Source organism: Scomber japonicus, chromosome 15 (assembly GCF_027409825.1).
Source record: "Scomber japonicus isolate fScoJap1 chromosome 15, fScoJap1.pri, whole genome shotgun sequence".
Classification (NCBI taxonomy): domain Eukaryota; kingdom Metazoa; phylum Chordata; class Actinopteri; order Scombriformes; family Scombridae; genus Scomber; species Scomber japonicus.
The window spans coordinates 22,903,086-22,921,619 of NC_070592.1; the positions used below are offsets into that span (position 1 = coordinate 22,903,086).

At 43.4% G+C, this 18,534-nt stretch overlaps 1 protein-coding gene across 4 annotated transcripts in view; it reads right to left on the minus strand.

Moving 5' to 3' along the window:
* Positions 1 to 18,534, minus strand: part of LOC128373650 (triple functional domain protein) — a 71,984-nt gene that overhangs the window by 32,669 nt on the left and 20,781 nt on the right. For all 4 annotated transcript variants that reach the window (XM_053333787.1, XM_053333788.1, XM_053333786.1 and 1 more), the window contains exons 3-8: positions 9,058 to 9,132; positions 6,032 to 6,146; positions 4,093 to 4,285; positions 1,491 to 1,595; positions 1,185 to 1,381; positions 652 to 901 (exon numbers count right to left, since the gene is read on the minus strand). In XM_053333787.1, the coding sequence (XP_053189762.1) occupies positions 652 to 901; positions 1,185 to 1,381; positions 1,491 to 1,595; positions 4,093 to 4,285; positions 6,032 to 6,146; positions 9,058 to 9,132 (935 nt within the window). The remainder of the gene's footprint in view (positions 1 to 651; positions 902 to 1,184; positions 1,382 to 1,490; positions 1,596 to 4,092; positions 4,286 to 6,031; positions 6,147 to 9,057; positions 9,133 to 18,534) is intronic.

The window sequence follows — 18,534 nt, forward strand, 5'->3', positions numbered from 1 at the left end:
ACGAAAAACAGCAGTCACTTATGCGTGTACGTGTGTTTGTGTGCTGCTGCAGTGTGCACATACTTGTCATTGTTCCTGGTCAGAATACAGAGAAATGGACTGCCTCTATTAAGAGTATCCTCTCAGGCTCTCCTAGAGAACAACTTGTGGCCTATGGTGTCCTAGCAACAAGCTCCTACTACTGCAGTGTATCCAAGACTGCAGCTCTCCCTCTCTCTCTCTCTGTTGCTGCAACCTGCTATTTTATTCTACTCACTCAAACATGGATCTCTGAATTTTGCCCGTTTCTCTCCCTGTCTCTTTTTATTCTGTGCTGCGGCTGTCAGCACCCGAGTTGTCAGGGTGGTAGCCAGAATAGAGGCATAATCTATCCTCCATCTTCCTGCCTCCTGTTCTGAGATACATTGGAGACATTTAGTTTTTACCTCTTGTTTTGTTTGTACGAAAAAGTTTAAAGGCTAAAATAAAAAGGATGCACAAAAGGATGAGCTCTGCATACAAAGCACAAATCAATGCTTTACTGTGGCTGTAATTAAGTTTTTGTTTGTATTGGCAGTTGTCTGCCCTACAGTGCTCATCAGCTGTTGTTATAGATTACCATGCATCACCGCTCACACTGACTGACACCCCGACTCCCACAATCCCACCGACCTTCTCTGCGTCCTGTTCGAAGAGGCGGAGCTGGAAGCACTGGTCCAGCTGGAGCTTGCGGACGTGCCAGGCCTGGTGGAGGTGCTGTCGGGTGGAGTGGAGCTTGTCCAGCAGCTGGGTGATCCGCGGTACCAGGCCCTGCGTGTCGGCGTTGCACACCCCACCGCCGCTACTGCTGCTGCCCCCGCTGCCTCCGCTGCTGCCGTTACGGTTGGAGAAGGACTCGCTGCTCTGGATTCGCTGGAGCAACCTGGAGACGGATTTAATGAGTGGTTTAATGTCAAGGTTGAAATACTCGTGTTTATGTTATGCTTTATGCTTCACATTAATCAGGCTGAGGTGGCCTTTTAAGCTTCATTCAGAACTACTTCCGAACATCAATTATTAAATCACAAAAGACTCCAAGCAACCAAAAAGAAGAACTGAAGAATTGCTGCACATACATAATTATAAAAGCAGTTTTTAATTGTCCTTTGCACATGGGAAAGAGAAATATGGTAACGTAATAATAATAATGATGTCATCTCCTTTACCTCTGTCCCTCAGTGTCCAGCTCCTCTATCGGGGCTTTTATGACTTTTTTCTTCAGCGTGGCGTGTTCTTCTATCATTCTTCTAGCCCCTTCCAGGTCTTGGGGAAAATCTTTTCTCGACACGATTTCCTGCATCTCCTCTAGTCGAGCCAGCATCTGTGTGGCGTGACCGGAAAACTCCTCGAAAGCCACGCGCACCTGGACAAAAAATAAACAGAAACACGTCTCAGCAAAGTTCTTCAATGGGGATTTTGAGACACTTCCAAGTGTGTATTACAGGTTAGGGTTAGGGTGCAGCTGATCTCACCTCTATCCACTCTTCATGGTTGTAGTCCAGGCTGCCGTCAAAGTCCGCCGTGAGCTGTGAAGGGTCCACGACCTTCGTTAGGCCCTCTAGTGACACCATGGTGGTCTAGAGGAGGGAAAGGTGGAGGCAGAAATGAGCAAAGATAGAGGGGTAAAATGATCAAACAGATTTGAGTTTGATTTGGTCAACTCAGTGCTTTTAATCTCTCCTCTCCTCCCACTGTGTTTCTATGATGCCTTCAATTGCTGGGAGCGCTTGGGATCAACTCCTAGTTCCACCAAAAAACTAGCAACACGGGAGTTTTGAATGACGGCAGATTTGTGCAGATGTGACGTTTAGCAGGCAAATCTCAGCAGAAGGCACATAAGCCACGTAATTAATCACTTAATACGTCAATGACACGACTTGAGCACGTGTGATCCCCTTCATCCCGTCACTCCGGCACACTGCGGCTTCACGTTACGATAAAAACATATGAAAAAGAGTCACCAAAAACACCTTGTTAACGTTTCATTCCTTCACTTCGCAACAACTGCATATTACAATATCAATTTCAGAGACGCAGTGAGGGAAAAGTCTCCCTCTTTGGTTTCAGTGCCTCTGTGTTTTTGCTGAGCCTCCTCCGCACGACACCCCCACACACATGGCCAGAGATGGATGGAGACAGAACGGTAGCTAGATAAGCTTTGTGTAGGCCAAACAATGCAGAGACACATTGTTGTCCTTGGGTTTAAAAAAAAAAAAAAAAAAAAAAAAGGTGCAGTGCCAGGGGAAAACACGGATACTGCTATCCTCGCTATTGTAGTTCCAGTTAATTGATTTGTACTTAGTTTGAATGGTGGGAGAGAGAATCGGGCAGAGCTGCAGGGTACCGATTTAATCCAGCAGAAACGCACAATTTATCAGCAATCAAAATCCCGGTTGCATGCCTCTTGTCTTTTTCGACTATTTCGATATGAGGAGAGAGGACAGAGTGGATGTGTCCTACCTCTGGGTTTCATTGTGCCAGGAAAATCCTCTTCAAACACACACACACACACGCACACACTTGTTTCAGTAATGCTCAATATGTGCTGGGAGCTGATTTGTGGTGCAAACGCTGTTGACGTAGCGGACCAGTTTATTCAGGCGCAGAGAATTTTGTGCACATATCAGAGCAGCTGTCGTCCTAGCAACAGTCCTGTATCAAATTATTTAAAAGAAACAACTTTGCCTGCATGCTACTCTTATAAAAAAGGTCAAGTCACATAATGTACAGGACAGCATAGACTCGGGGGGTCCGGTCGATGGGTGTGTGGCACGGCGGGGCAGCTTGTGGATAATTGTAGCCTGCCCTTTGGCATCTAGTTATTCTTCCTATCAAATAATCAATAGGGTGTAATCAGATGACAGTGCCTGCATGTGAACAATCGGGAGCAATTTCCACACCGGTACATTCGCTCACACACCGCTAGAGACCGAGAAAAAAAAAATCCATTCAAATTATCAGAACTGAACAGGAAAATCCCAGCGTATAAAAACACCTGTTTTATAGTGTGAGTGATAAGATGGGATTTTCCAAAGCTGTGTTTCACTATCATGAGCCGCTGATAAGAGACTTTCCTTAATGACAGATCAAACGGGAGGGGTGGGATGTTTCAGTAGAAGGCATTTAGTAAACAGATTTCATATCAGAGGAAGACATCTTTACTGATGCGAACATCAAAAGCACATATATCTGCGCTGATTAAACCATGCAGTTTTTTAATAGCGCATTTTCTTGTGTGTTTATAACTATGAAATGCTCAGAACGTTAAAAAAAACTAAAGGCAGTTCGTGTGAATGTATTATTAAATTAGCTGTGAAAATGTGCCATAACGCTTGACTGACGGCATAACAAATAATCCTCGTGATCTGGATCTGCTGTGCGCTGGGGGGGTTTTGTTGCTTTTTTTTGTTTTTGGGTGGAATGTGATGAAACTTTCCTGTGGAAGACAGGCGGCTGGGGTGATGAGCGCATCCAGAGCAGCGGTGGGGGGGGTCAGAGGAAAATAATGGAAAGTGCTGACAAAGAGCAGTTCAGAGGGGGGTTGGGATGGGGGGTGTTACAGCGGTCATTATCACCACTCAGCTGATGGCAAATGAAGGGGAAATATAGTCGACTGTTTTTACAACGTTTACACATATGAAAAAATGTGATTTTCCTAAAATAAATGCATGTTTATGCATCTGGATGATGTTAAAAATGATTACAGCATGTTAAAATGTATTATAGCCTAGTTTCTCCTTTAGTGAGCAGAATATATTTACAAAATAAAAGAAACTTGTCACATTTCTCCTCATGTTTTGAGGAGAATTCCCATAATTATCTTTTGCTTCAAACTTTTTCTTATCTATTACATGCTACAGTAATATATGAATAAACATGACAATCTTAAACAAAACATACTCTGGTATTATTGTTTAAACAGTTTAACAGGTTACAACCATCTTTGCTGGATTGTTTTTCAGATGAAATGATTATTATTCATGTTAAACAAGCAGCTGGTGAGCAGAGATGATGATTAAAATAATCCATTAGATCCAGTGGGGAATCAAGAACAGAAAGTTCTCCATATGTTACCTCGAACTCGAACTTAGAGCTGCCGAAGTTAGTCCTCTGCTTCTGCCAGAAGTTGTCCGGTTTGATGATGAGAGCGACGTGGATGCAGGACGGGAAAGACTCCTGCAGGATCTTCAGCAGAGGCTTGATGCTGTCCCACTTGGAGCCGCGCATATCAACGATGACAGTGAAGCCATGTTTACACACCTCCTCGCTGGTGATGGAGGGAGGTCGGGCGGGGAGTGGGAGGAATTAAAAAGAGGAGAGAGGTGGAGGGGAGGGAGGCAGGAGGATGTGAGGTAGGGAGGGAGGGGCGGCGGCGCGAGATTGGAGAGAGAGCATAATCCAGAGAAAGAGAGAGAGAGAGAGACAGATGACAGGCGTGGGAAATGATGAGAGGGATGGAGAGGGAAAAAGAGAGCAGAGAGGAGGGAGAAAGAGAGACATGGAACAGGGGAGGGGGAGAGAGAGTAAAAAACAAACAGTGAGATGACGCATTTTCTATACGGTGAGAAGCAGACGCAGCAAACACATATCTCACCCACCCACGCACGCATGCACTCACCCACACACACCCACACACACACACACAACATCAGCAACCTCATCTCCCTTATGGTGCTCTGTTCTGGCCGACATTATTATCTCATAACAACACACACGCACGCACACACACACACACACACGGACAAACTATAGAAACACATCTGAAACTAAAATCTTCTCTAATTACGTTAAATCTTGCAAAAATGATCACTTTTAACTATATCTCAGCCTGTTTGGCATCATTTTACGTTCCCACGGTAACAACTTATTTTATTCAGTGAACCTAGATTCTTCTTTTGTTACGTATTTACAAAACATCCCTCCGTACCTCTCTTCATTTCTTACTGCTATGACAAACATTACTTCAACATTCCTCCTCTGTCATATTCCCAAACATCTCTCTCTCTCTCTCTCTCTCTCTCTCTCTCTCTATCTTTTGAACATCCAGTCAGCAGATAGCCAGTGTGCAGATGTTCCCTTTCCTAAAATAGAACACCTATGCTCACCAAAAACAACAGTTGACACAGATCTTAAAGCTATGCTACCGTGATGACAGTGTGAATGTGAATGCTTAACGGACAGGAAAAATGATTTGTAGTTATTTTACTCCCATTTCAAACCATACGGAGATAATGTGGTGAGGTGGATGGAGACGGGAGGGATGGATTGAGACGGATGGAAAGGGAGGAGACGAGCGCCAGGAGAAGTAAACAGAGAGCTGGAGGAGGAGAGACGCTTTACCTGCGAGGTGAGAATCTACTCGTCCACAGCACCTACTGCTGCTGCTGCTGCTGCTGCTCCTGCTGCTGCTGCTGCTGCTGCACTGCCTCGGCTACTGCGACACTTTGTTTTGCTTTCACGCACACACACTTGCTCGCTCACTCACTCGCTCGCTCACACACACCTCCTCACACATGCGCTCTCCGTCTCTGTCAGTTTTAATCCTCCTCCCCTCCTCCTCCTCCTCCTCCTCCCCCCTCTCCTGATTTCTCTCTGTTGATCCCTCGCTTGCTTTCTGTTCTACATCCCTCTCTCTCTCTCTCTCTCTTCTCTCTCTCTCTCAGCTGAGGCTTTCCCCTCTCTGTCTCGGTATCTCTACTACTGATTTTTGGCAGCCGAGAAGTTGCGGCTGAGCTACCTGGTCTTGATTTATATTTCTCTCTCTCTCTCTCTCTCTCTCTCTCTCTCTGTCTCTCTTTCCCTCCATTCCTCCCGACCCTCACATGCTCATCTAAGCTCTCTCACGTGTTACGCAGCCTCATCTGCTTGCTCTGGGTGTTCACTTCGCTCTGAGGTGCTGCTTCTCCTTCTCCTTCCAAAAAAAAAGAAGAAGAAATCGACAACTCACACACACGCGCGCACACACACATACTGAACTCACACACTCACACGCCAAATGTAATGAATGTGTAACCTGGGGATGCCGGCGAGGTAGGCGATCAGTCTCCTCAGGTCGTCCGTTCGTATTCTGTCATGGTTGCTGCGTGATGGAAACGTTAACACTGGGCCGCCACGTCTGTCTCTGCCACCTGAGGCGATACGCACACACAAACACACACACACACACATGTGACATTAGAGTAAGAACATGACAGAAAATAAAGGTGTCTAAATACTTGAAATCATTATATTTGTTTCTGTTGTTTTTTTCCACTGAGAACATATTGACTTGTCACAGAAGGACAAACACAGGTGTCCATAATAAAATTTAATTCAGTTTCAGGCTCCTGGTATCGTGTCCTGTGTATGCTGACTCAGTGGTACACTAGAACGGAACAGAACCACCTGTAATGTTATTAGTGACATCTGTGCTTTTCCCTGTGTAATAGGTTAAAATGTGTTCTGTGAAAATGGCCTATTAGCTGAGCGTTACATTTGTGTAAATAAATCAGCAAATATCCAACGTCTTGTAAAATAGGTATCATAACAAGGTAGCTAATCCAACGGATGAAAGATAGGCTGTGCAAATATGAGACACTGAGCCTGCTTAATTAAAACGTCCATGCCAACAGATTAAAAATTGATTTAAATCATTATTTGCTTTACTAGAAACATAAAATTAGTAGAGCCGTTCTAATTTATAAGATTTAATTTACAAAGCAGACACTGACAAAAAAAAGTAATTTCCTAAAATAACCATATTAAAGATGCAGTGCAGGATGTGTGTCTCCCCCTTCTGGCAGTGAGACTAATTACAAAAACAGTGTCGCCATCTGTTTAGGTCACAGGCTCTGCTGTAGCCTACTCCACAGCTACTGTCACAGTTGTAAAACAGTGGATAAATTGTATGATAACAATTGGAAAGTCTATAAGAGCCTCGGGATCAAATTATTTGAGTCCCATTTAAGGTTAGCAGAGGGCTAACAGGAAGTTAGCTGGTCTCTGGATGCTTCGTATTCATTCATCGGTCAAACCCAATATCAGGTTAAAAACTGGCATACTTTGAAATAGATAGTGATAGTGATAGGCTTAATCAGCATTGTGTGAACTCATTTGGTAAGAGTTTCAATGTAACAGATGTTCATTTATATGTAAAAGTTCCTTACTGTGGGTTTAAAATGTAACAACATAAAATGAGAGCCATATTTGTATGCTGTGTAATCCTAAATGTTATTCCTCAAACAAATGATGTGTCAGATGGTCATCTGCCTCCAACAGGCTTACAGTGTGGCTCCAGCCTCATTTCAATTTTTGCAGTGTGGCACATACTGGTAGCCTGCTGGCAAAGAAGCATGCCACATGATAAATAGATAAAATGCCCCACCTGCTGGTAGCACCAGAGGAAAAACCTGGGGATGACCAAAGTCAGGAGGATTCATCCTCTCTAGGGACCATGAATCTCTGAGATATTTCAACCTGAACCAAAATAGTAGAGAAACCAACCAACCAAGAGACTGACATTGCTAAAAAATTATAAATATATATAATAAGATAATAAAAATATATTATTATAAAAATATTTGCCTATTCACAACACATGAAAGGTAAATGCTGGGTTTCTGTACATTCCAGTGTGTAAATGTATAGTACTTCTGCCTTCAAGCGCCTGAATACCATCTTTTGAATATCATTTTGTCATTGTAATTAGTAGTTGGGTAACATGTACTATTTACGTAGTCATGAGGTTGCCTGAATTATGAATTTCTGCTACTACAATAATATTTTTCCTCTAGTTCCTGACCGGTTACAGAAGCGGAGAGCTTGCTCGGCTCACGTGGGAACTTGTAAACACAGGCTGACTGCTCTCAGCCCACAAATTAGTGAGTTCAGTCGGGTTTGCTGCGCGCCTGTAGGCTCGGCCCGGCTGCTCCAAGGAGAAAATCAAACGCTCACGTGGCGAACGGGGCAAACATGAGTGAGGGCGAACATGGCCCATTTATTAAGAGGACGGATTCGGGATAATAGGCTTAGCTCATTTACCCTCCTTTTCACCAGCGGTCCCTCCTCTACCTCCCTCCCCTCCTTCAATTCAAAGCCAATTACTTCGCCGGCGACTACTATGGGATGCGCTTGCTGACCGTAAGTCATCTCCATGGCAACGCCGCCCCGTCTTCCCCTCTCTCTCTCCTGCTCTCAATTTCTGTGTGTTTGTCTGAGTCATCGTCCTCATCGTTGCGTTTCTGCCTGTGACCTTCGCTACGCACACAAGGAGACCACAGCCGGAGTGTGCGCACCCACACACACACACACACACTCACTAATTAACACACATTTCACTTTGTTACTCCAGTCGGCACGGCTTAGATCTGCTGCTTGAAGGTTTTTCCAATGGAATTTGCATACACATAGATACATGTGACGGTAAAACACACACTCTCTAACACACACACACACACACACACACATGAACGCACGCACACGCGGGAGCTGAAAAATGTTTTTGTGTGTTGTACAAATAATCCTGTTGGATGTTCTTGGCATTCCATATCTGCAGCTCGGCCTCCTGTGAGTTTTCTCTGGCACGACTCAAGTGTGTGTGTGTGTGTGTGTGTGTGTGTGTCTATTTGTGTGAGTGTCAGCATGTGTGTGTGTCGGACATGGTTGAACTTCCCTTGCAGGGGCCAAAGACACAGGCAGCTGTAGCTCTCTTTTCTGTAGTCCTGCTGACACTGGCTACACAATGGATGTCTGTCTGTGTGTGTGTGTGTGTAGTGTCTGCATACAGGGACGTGTGTGATGAAGGGTCAAAGGTCAAGTGTCTGGGCCTCAGTCTGACCTCCTGAGTTTTTACAGGCAGTGTTCAGGGCTTATTATCATGTCTACACTGTGTGAGTGAGACAAAGACACTGCAGGAGAATGTGTACAGCTTAATACCAGAGAGCTGCGTGTGTGTGTATATGTGTGTGTGTGTGTGTGAAGACTCTCCTTCATGTTTCATTAGCTTTTTCTGCCATGATCAGACAGTCCAGACTTGCTAGACATGCACAGACAAACACTTACCTGACAAAAAGGCAACTTTTTCTTTGAGGATGGGAAGCACCTCCATCGCTCTCATCTCCTCATTTCTCCTGAAACCTGGACAGAGAGAGAAAGAAAAGGAAGTGAGAATAAGACAATAAGGACCTCTTTTACGTGCTTTTAAAGTCTCTTTTTCTACTCGTTCTTCCCCTGTCGATAAGCCCAGACTTTTTTTCCTTTTTTTTCACCCCTTCAGAGCAGATTATTTGCGACATAGCAGATTTCCACTACTTGTAATCTGGAGATCTGAAGCTTTTAAATACACGGGGATTGAGTCCCATTTCAGATTGCTTGCATCATGGAGGAAAAAGTCAGCGAGATTCACAGACGCACACACACACACACACACACATTAAGAGGAAGCACAGGGGCTGTGGTTGGAGAAACAGTAGTGGTGAGACACACTTGGGGGAAGTTCAGGAGAAACAAAGAGCTGTTGTAGCTCTTGTGGTAACAGAGGTGAAACGGGCTAAAGCTACAGAAGCCACTTCAGTTCCCATTAGCTAGAATCAAAGCATAACACTGTCAAACTGGAGACTGGAGACAAGATTCCCACAAGTTTCACATCTACTGGTTCAAATTGGACCAAATAAAAAGGTGCACATTATAAATTATTACCCCAATTTGATGAATTTACTTTTGAGCTTCATAAATCCTCTCCTCCGTCAACTTACTGCATGTTTTCAATTTAGAAATCAAGACTTTCATTATTTCCCTTCACCTTCTCTACAAACCGCAGTCAGGATAATTTTTCTAAATGTTGCTATTAAAGAAAGGCCAACAAGTTGTCATGTGAGGAAATGAATGAATATAAATATAGTAACTTTTTCTTAAACTGCTAATAGGTGACATTTTCTTATTAAAAGATGTCTTCTAGCGTTAGTATGTGCTGATGAATCCCATGAAAGTAGCTGCACTTCAAGTAGCTTTTTTCTTTTTTTCTTTTTTCTTATGCAGAAATCCTGTGGAAGCTCAAAAAGAAGGGTCTGGTGTGTTTTACATACCGATTTGTCAGGAAATGAATGGACAGTTGAGCACGAGGACTTGAGGCGAACCTCCCCAGAGCAATAACCTGAACAATAAACTGTCACCCTGTAAATGTCAAGCTTGGATCTCATGGGCGTGACTGTACCCCCCCCCCACCACATCCCCAGCTCCATCCCCACTCCCTCCACCCTCCTGCTGCGCTGCTAATATTCTGTCAGGAGTGAATGAATTGCTATCAGGACACGCACGCACGCACACACACACACACACACACACACACACACAGACAGACACACACACACACACACGCAATTCCCTGATGTGATTAAACTCACATCTCAGCTCAAACACACGCAGGTGGTCAGGACAGGCCCAGATTTTGTCCTTCAGACAGAGCAAGCAGAGGTCTGGTTTTGGTGTGACTGATGACCCAGACAAGTCATATTACCCCCAGTGTCTCTTTTTCTCTTGTTTCGTCTCTCTATCTTTGACTTTCTGTGTCCTAGCTTGACTTTGGCCCTTTTTTTTCTCCACCTTAGTCCTAGGTGTCAAAACATTACTGCTCTGTTATCTTTCACACGTTATCAGAAACTTAGATTGGGGTCAATTTATCATCCTTAAAAGTGTCAGGATACATGACGTGCATGTATACTAAAACACATTATGACACAACCTGTTATCATTTATTACATAACAAGCGCAACGTAAAGGGAAGTAGTAATTTCTCTGTCTGCCTTTTACTATTGTTATGATGCAACTCTCTCACACGCACACACACACACACACACGCACACACACACACGCCTCGTCTCTGCTTCCAGCTCGCCGTCGTATTTATGACTGTATGCTAATGAGATGCTAATTCTTTCCGCCGGCAGGAGGAGATGGATGAGAAATCAGGAGTTGTCTCTATTTTTACTCTTCTTTCCCCCTCCTCTCTCATTTGTCTCCTGGCCTCCTTCGGGGGTGCCACAAAAAAAAAACAACAAATTAGTGTGATCAACTGCATTTCCCACTGCGCTCCTGTAGAGAGTGAGCTTGTAGTGATTTGTAGATAACGCGTGAGAGAGGAGGCTGGAGAACCAAACACGGACTAGGGGCTATTCTCTATGGAGAGAGCAAAGGGCAGCAACTAATGATTAGCTTCTTTATTGATGGGGGATTTTTTTTGGCTCTATCTTTTGGTGATAAATTGTTACAAATGCCAATCAGTCAACTTCCAAGAGCCTGAAATAACATCTTCAAGCGTCTTGTTTTTTTTCTTGACAAATGACTCAAATCTCATAGGTGGTGATATAAAAGAGAAACCTCACATTTTAGAAGCAGTAACCATTAAATATGTTTGCTTGGCAAATAAGAAACGCTGGTTTCCATTTTAACCAAATAGTATAAACTAATAACACAAATGTGCGGTTGTGTGTAGGAATGAAAAGCTGCAGATTGTGGGTTGTGGGACTTTTGCAGTAATGTGGTCTGAACCCCTCATGTGTAGGTTTTGGTAATGCATCCTCATCTCATTGCATGCAGCTACTGTACATATCTACTGCATGAGATCTGACATGGAAAAATGTGTGTAATAGAAACATAAGTTAACAAAAAAAACACTGAACAAACAACTGTTTTGTGGTTTTATTTGATACCTAACAGATTTTTATGCTTTATGAACTTAGAGCTGAGATGAAAAGTCATTTTTCAAGTAAAATGTCAAACCTTAGTGATGACATATGTGCAGATTTCCTCTTTTTATGTTCATCTTATTTAACAGAACGCAGAATACATTTGAGACAATTAGGAAATTGTGCTTTTTTTAGGTCAAGCAATTCCCCAATTAATCATGAAAATAATCCAGAATATAAGCAGATTAATCAATATTTGAAATAATTGTTAGCAGCTGCCTCACATGAATGTACCCACCTCTAATGAGCACAGGCTACAAATCCTGTATTTGCCTTTAAAAACAGCTCTATTGATGTCATGTGGACTTCAAATATGGCCGTTACATTACACTGAAGCTCCAGCAGCTGTGTATGTCTAAATGCCGTTACTGTGTGAAGCTACATGTGCACTCTGAGGAGCAACACATGCCCACAAATGGATAAGTCAGCATATTTTTACCATCTAAAAGAAATGATTATCTTTGATGTCGCTCGCTAACTTGCTGTCTGATTGGCCGGCTGCCACCGAACAGGATAATCAAAGGTCAACGTAAAACCTAAATGTTGACAAGATGACGAGCAGAAAACCACTGTGTGTGTGTGTGCGTGCGTGTGTGTGTGTACGCATATGTGTGTGTATGTGGCGAGCATACACAGCGAGTGCTTTGTAGCGCTGAGTGAATGTGCTACTGTACAGTGATTTAACGGTTACTGGATTAAGGTCAGCCTGGACTCGCATCATCCTCAGTAAAACCCCCAAAACACACATATACACTCACACACACACAAACTCACGCACACACACACACTTCCAGCCCGCCAAACCTTTTCCCTCCCTCTACTCGCTCTCCTCTTCCTCCTTTTTTTACAAGTATAACCGCAGTCTGACCGGGTTGGCGTGCACGCTCGTGTTTACTCTGACTGAGAGAGAAACTGCTCCCGTCTCCGTTCGTCTGTCATGATCCAGTAATTTTCGGAAAAGGTCAAAATCCTCGGATGCTCTCGAGCTGTTTCATATCATCAATCTGTTGTTTTAATGGCATTCCAGGAATTATCATTTCCTCTCCAGTTCCAGTCTTTTAACTAGCTGTAGAGAAGCAATAGATGGAACTTAACAGCATGTTTTGAGCAGTTTGAGTTTTACAGAATCACCTTCTAGGATGACTCAAGTATTACCTCATGATAACTGTTAATTGTCTAGCTCGCTGAAAACATTTCTATTCCTCTATGGCAGCTGTATCTGGAAATATCAGTGTGTGATGACATATTTCCTGTGTTTAGCCTAACGATGAATAGGCTGTAACAGCAGAGGGATTTTTAAAACTGTGTCCAAGTGTTTCTAGGGGTGGATTTCCTCTCTGGCCGAACACAAAAGGTAAGTTTAAACACGGACGCATCACTTCCCTGTGCTCTGCTGTTCTCTGGAAGCGGAGAAAGTGGCACAGCGGCTAAATATAGAGTGGCCTGGTCACACCCACATACACACTAACACACACACACACACAAAAAGAAAGAAGGAGGGTTTTCTGGGCAAAAAACCAAAGTGGACGAGGAAAACTAACTGTAGGATAATGAGACAGTCATCCTGATGCAAATGGGCTGAGAGAAGAACTGAGAGAGAGTGAGAGAGAGGAGAAGGGACGAGGGTAAGAAGGGGACAGTGGAAAGTGAGTGAGGGAGAGTGAGCAACAGGGGCTGTGGTGGGAAGTGACAGGTGAACAAAGGGAAGGAGAGGGAGAGACGGACAGTCGCTGTCAAATACACATTCATTTCTATCTTCCTCTCTCTTCTCTTCCTCCTCCTTTCTATGTTCAGTATTGTCTGTCAAAGAACAATGAAGGAAGGAACAAGGTGAAGGATAAGGAGGAAGAAAAAACCAACCCCCCCCCCCCCAGATACAACATTGTACCTGTCAGCCGGATGAGGGCGGAGCTTGTCTGTGCGTACCGCCACTTGTGACTGGTTGTCCAGCAAGCCATTACTTGATAATTCTTCCATAAATTGTAAAAATCCATAAATTGCTGTGGATTTGACTCTGTTCGCTGATGGGGGAAACGTAGTCCGCTGCCACCGTCGGCTAATGATAGACTGATGGGATGATGTGCTGAAAGGATCTCGATCCAATGTGGGCAGAGTCGCAGCAGCAGCTGCGGCTAATCCAGGGATTCCTGAGGGGAGATATTCCAATCCAGCAGACAACCAAAACCGCCCATTTTGGGGTTGTCTACTTGTCCATATGGAAAAGCTGGAGCAAACATTTCCAGGCAGTAACAGAACTATCAGTATGGACTTGTCTCCAGCACAGTAGCAGTTGTGCGGGTATCAGTGTGCACCTCATGTGGCATTAGGTGAGCTGCTAATCTGCCTGTCTTTTGGAAAGGCAGGTTCCTGGAGGTAATCCTTCAATGTGTAGGAGGGGCTGTAATTATAATATGCCTGCACTGCATTTATGCACCCTGAGAAGCTGCTTAGCATGAAGAGGGAGACTGGAGACGGACGGGGGAAACCCTTATAGTAGAGGAGCGGCCTGGATATAAAATCAAACACGCACCAGTGTGTCGCTCCAGTGGAGCCAGCAGACAGTGGTTGTGCTGGGCTCACACATCTGTGTGCCTTTTTAAAGGTGCTAAAAATAGTTCTAGGAAAGTCAGTAGCAGTGCTGATGGATACGATATAGTTTTATATGATCACATGCTTATTTTATTCATGAATGTTAAACTGTCTCACTGTGGGAAACCCACAAATGGCATTCATTTGATTTTGACACTATACTGATTTCACTCAAGTATGCATGAACATGTTTTGTTTCCCATGGTTGAAACGTTGATTTAGAGGCATATCCTTCTCTACAACAACTCTACTGTGGGAAAAAAGAACTCATCTCTAAATTGTCACGATTTAAAAAAGATTCATCCTGTAAAAATCCTAAATGTAGTTGTGAATTGAAGGTTCTTAAAGTCAATACGCCTGTCAAGCTTTCTGTTCTAGCACAACAGATTAGGCCTTTTACAAATGTGCCACTTTAAATTCTTACTAATGTCTGAAACAACGGGTCTTTGATTTTAGACAGTGGTAGACAAAAGCAGTCTGTTCATTTCCAGCCGGTGAATGCCAGTTTTACCAGCTAAAATAACCACCGTCACTGTTGAAGCAACGACATTTGACTTTGTAATGATCTGAGCTATCAACCTGTTTAAAAGGTACTGCGATGGATCAGCTGCGGTTGCTTGTAATGTTTTAGGCCCATTATCTTAAGGTCACAGCTTCGTTAACGTATTACCCTCTAGTCATTAAGACTTAGTAGTCCTATTGTTAAGAGATAACAAACGACACTGTTATTATTTTTAGGCCTGCTATTCTGAGAAAGAGACTGATTTCTGTTAGAGATATTTGCACCGACACATCAAATTAGACCATATTGTTTGATGTGTTCACACAAAAAAAATGGTGGTATTTCAGGAATCTGTAGCTAATTCTTATAAAAAAAACAACCAGAAGCAGCGACTTCTTGGAGTGTCAGCTGGTTGCCTGATCATGCTGACGACAAGTCTGCTGGAAAAACCCTTGTTTTAAACAGTTAAGAAGCCTGTTGAGTAAGAAGACTGTACTCACCGGTAAAGAAACCTTACTGATGATGAAGTCACGTATTATATGTTAAGAAAACAGCATCACTCAATCATGAGGTGATGACCACAAAGCCAGATCTCATGACGCTGGCTTGGTCATTGCTTCTCTACAGCTACATTTCCCACATGAAAACAACAAGTGGGCTGTAACTTTCTGTCTCAGGTTCATTCTGAGTGCTGTGACGCGTAAAGTTGCCGGCACACTAAATGAAGAGTAAATAACTCTAAGTAGTCAATGATCACCCTCCTCAAGAGTGATGAAGCATACTGTTAGTAAAAAAAAAACTCTGGGATACAACATTTCATTACATTCCTAATACTTTTAAATTTACAATCAATAATATATTGACTACAGCTGAGAAGGTAATTATTACCTTGTTGATGATGTCTAAATGCAGGAATTGGGAGGAACGGGTGTCTGCTGCCAACCTCTAAATTCCCAAGAAGAATGTACTCCCTAAACATTGAAGTACAGTATTTTCCGAGCTGCTTGTGTGCGCTGTCCATGCAATACAGCAAAAAAAAAAAAAAGTCAGCCTTTCCTAAAAGAGAGTTGCTCCCAATATTTCACGGGTGACTGGTCCTGTGTGGAGTGGGTGGTTGGAGAAAGGCGGGAACCACTGATAGGACTACACCCTTGAGTGAGAAAAGGCTATGGGACGCGAGGGAAATGCCACAATTGTCCATCCTCCTTTTGCTGTATGGAAGCAACCACAACACGGTCGGTGATCACTCCAGGTCAGGACTGTTACTGGGTCGTGTGTGTGTGTGTGTGTGTTGGAATATGTCAATACCCGACACACACGCCCCAGAGGTTTGAGACTAGTAGGGGGCCTCCAAGAGGTCAAGTGGGCATTAAACCGGCTGATCCAACAAGGCAGTTTACTCAACGACACCACTATAAGACTGCCCCAGAGCGATTGTGACGAATTCCGGGAGAGGGTCTCCCGGGTTTTGTTGTGTGTAAAAAAAACAAAAAAAACCCCACACACACACATAAGAGAATGCAACAGCTGCCTGGACCAGGACAGATGGGATGGGTGGTACAGTCAAGCAGAGGGAGGGGAAAAGTTGCCTGCATACCACAAAAAGGGTGCACGGACACTTTCGCGGACATAGCATCCTCTCTATCTGATCAAAGAGCGGTTACATAAAGGCGTAATCTCATAATGGCTCCTCAGCAGCTGACTTGGACGCGTCGGTTCTAAACCAGCTGTTACGGGTCGAGCGAAACCAGAACCGTGCACATGTGCGTTCCCTCGGCATAGCTGCGGACTTCCCACATTCATGGCGTGCCAGAAATTCCTTGCTGAGGGATGTGTGGGAATGGCAGGAATTCCTTGAGGCTGAGGGAGTGGACAGGAATAGGGCGTCCGTGACCTGGACCCCTGCCCTACATCCTGATCTGTCTCAAAAGGCTCTCAAAAGCCGGGTTAAGGAAAGAAAAATTGTTCTTGGAAAGTCAGTAGCAGTGCTGATGGATGCGATGTAGTTTTTATGCGATCACATGCTTATTTTATTCATGAATGTTAAACTGTCTCGCTGTTGGAAACCCTCAAATGGAATTCATTTGATTTTGACACTATACTGATTTCACTCAAGTATGCGTGAACATGTTTTATGTTTCCCATGGTCCAAATGTTGATTTAGAGGCATATCCTTCTACTCTACAACAACTCTACTGTGGGAAAAAAAAAACTCCTCTCTAAATTGTCAAGATTTAAGAAAGAAGATTCATCCTGTAAAAATCCTAAATGCAGTTGTGAGTTGAAGGTTCTTAAAGTCACGCCCCACTCAGTTACTGTCAATACGCCTGTCACGCTTTCTGTTCTAGCACAACAGATTAGGCCTTTTACAATGATAACGGGCAAATTCACCACTTTAAATTCTTACTAATGTCTGAAACAACGGGTCTTTGATTTTAGACAGCGGTAGACAAAAGCAGTCTGTTCGTTTCTAGCCGGTGAATGTCAATTTTGCCAGCTAAAATAACAACTGTCGCTGTTGAAACCACCATCTCTGACTGACTTTTCAATGTTTTTGACTAGTTTAAAAATGAGAGAAACTTGTTAAAAGGGGTAAAAACATACATAACACTGTGCTGAAAGACTGAGACGAAAGCTACAGATAGTACCAGTATTATGAGTTTTACAGTATAAAGGAAAAATTGATTCTATCATAACACTATTTAACTACTTAGCGTACATGCTTATGTAAGCAAGATAGAGATTCATGTTTCTTTGTTTGTGTTTTCATACAGTCATGAGAACAGGCTTTTAGGGGTGAGGACTAACCAATGTCGGATATCGAATTCAGCTGGGGTTTGGGCTAGTGTATGAACAAATCCAATAGAGCAGGACTTACACTTTTACTCTTGTATTTTTGGTTTTGGAAAGCATGAAAAAAAAAAACAGCATCCAAAGCTTCACAGGCTTGCTGTATGATTAGATGACGGATGATTGGATCGGATGATAATGACTTCTGTTTGTAAATGTGTGTGGACATTAGCGATGGTCATACTAAGCACACGAGAGGAGTGGTAAGAGAGGATGGTCATTCTCCAATCATTACTTTTACCATTACCATGCCAAAACTGCTGCCTTTTAATGGTTATGCATTAAACAGGCTACACTTTCACTAAAAGGCAACAGAGAAGCATCAATGACTGCATGTGTCACTTTTCCTGTCTGAGACAGAGGCTGACAAAATGATGATATTAGAGAACCAACGCCATATTATTCATCACTTTCATTCTCTTATTATGTTTCTGTCTACCAAATGAACTCATCTGTCTCACGTCTTAGGTTGAGTCTTCTTCCTTTCACATCATGAACCTGCTGTCTTCCTCTTTCTTTATGACACAACCATTTTTAGTCACAGTCTGCAACTCTGTTACTCATCTCCTTCTGTCTGAGCTGCCATTAGCCCGCTTTACTTTCGACCCACTGCTCGCCCGCCTTTCCTTCCCAGTAGAGCAGAGCAGGGGAGTCGCCCTAAGAAAGAAGACGAGGCGGATCTGATTGGCTGTTGTGATCAGACACAGCTGTGCCACTCTAACAATGCACCTACTGTGGTTACAGCTGGCACCGGCTTTGCCATTGTACACACAAACAAGCGGGTAACTAGTTAACAATGAACATAAAATTACACCCTATTATTTCATCCCGAGTTTGAGTAACATATTTTTAGTC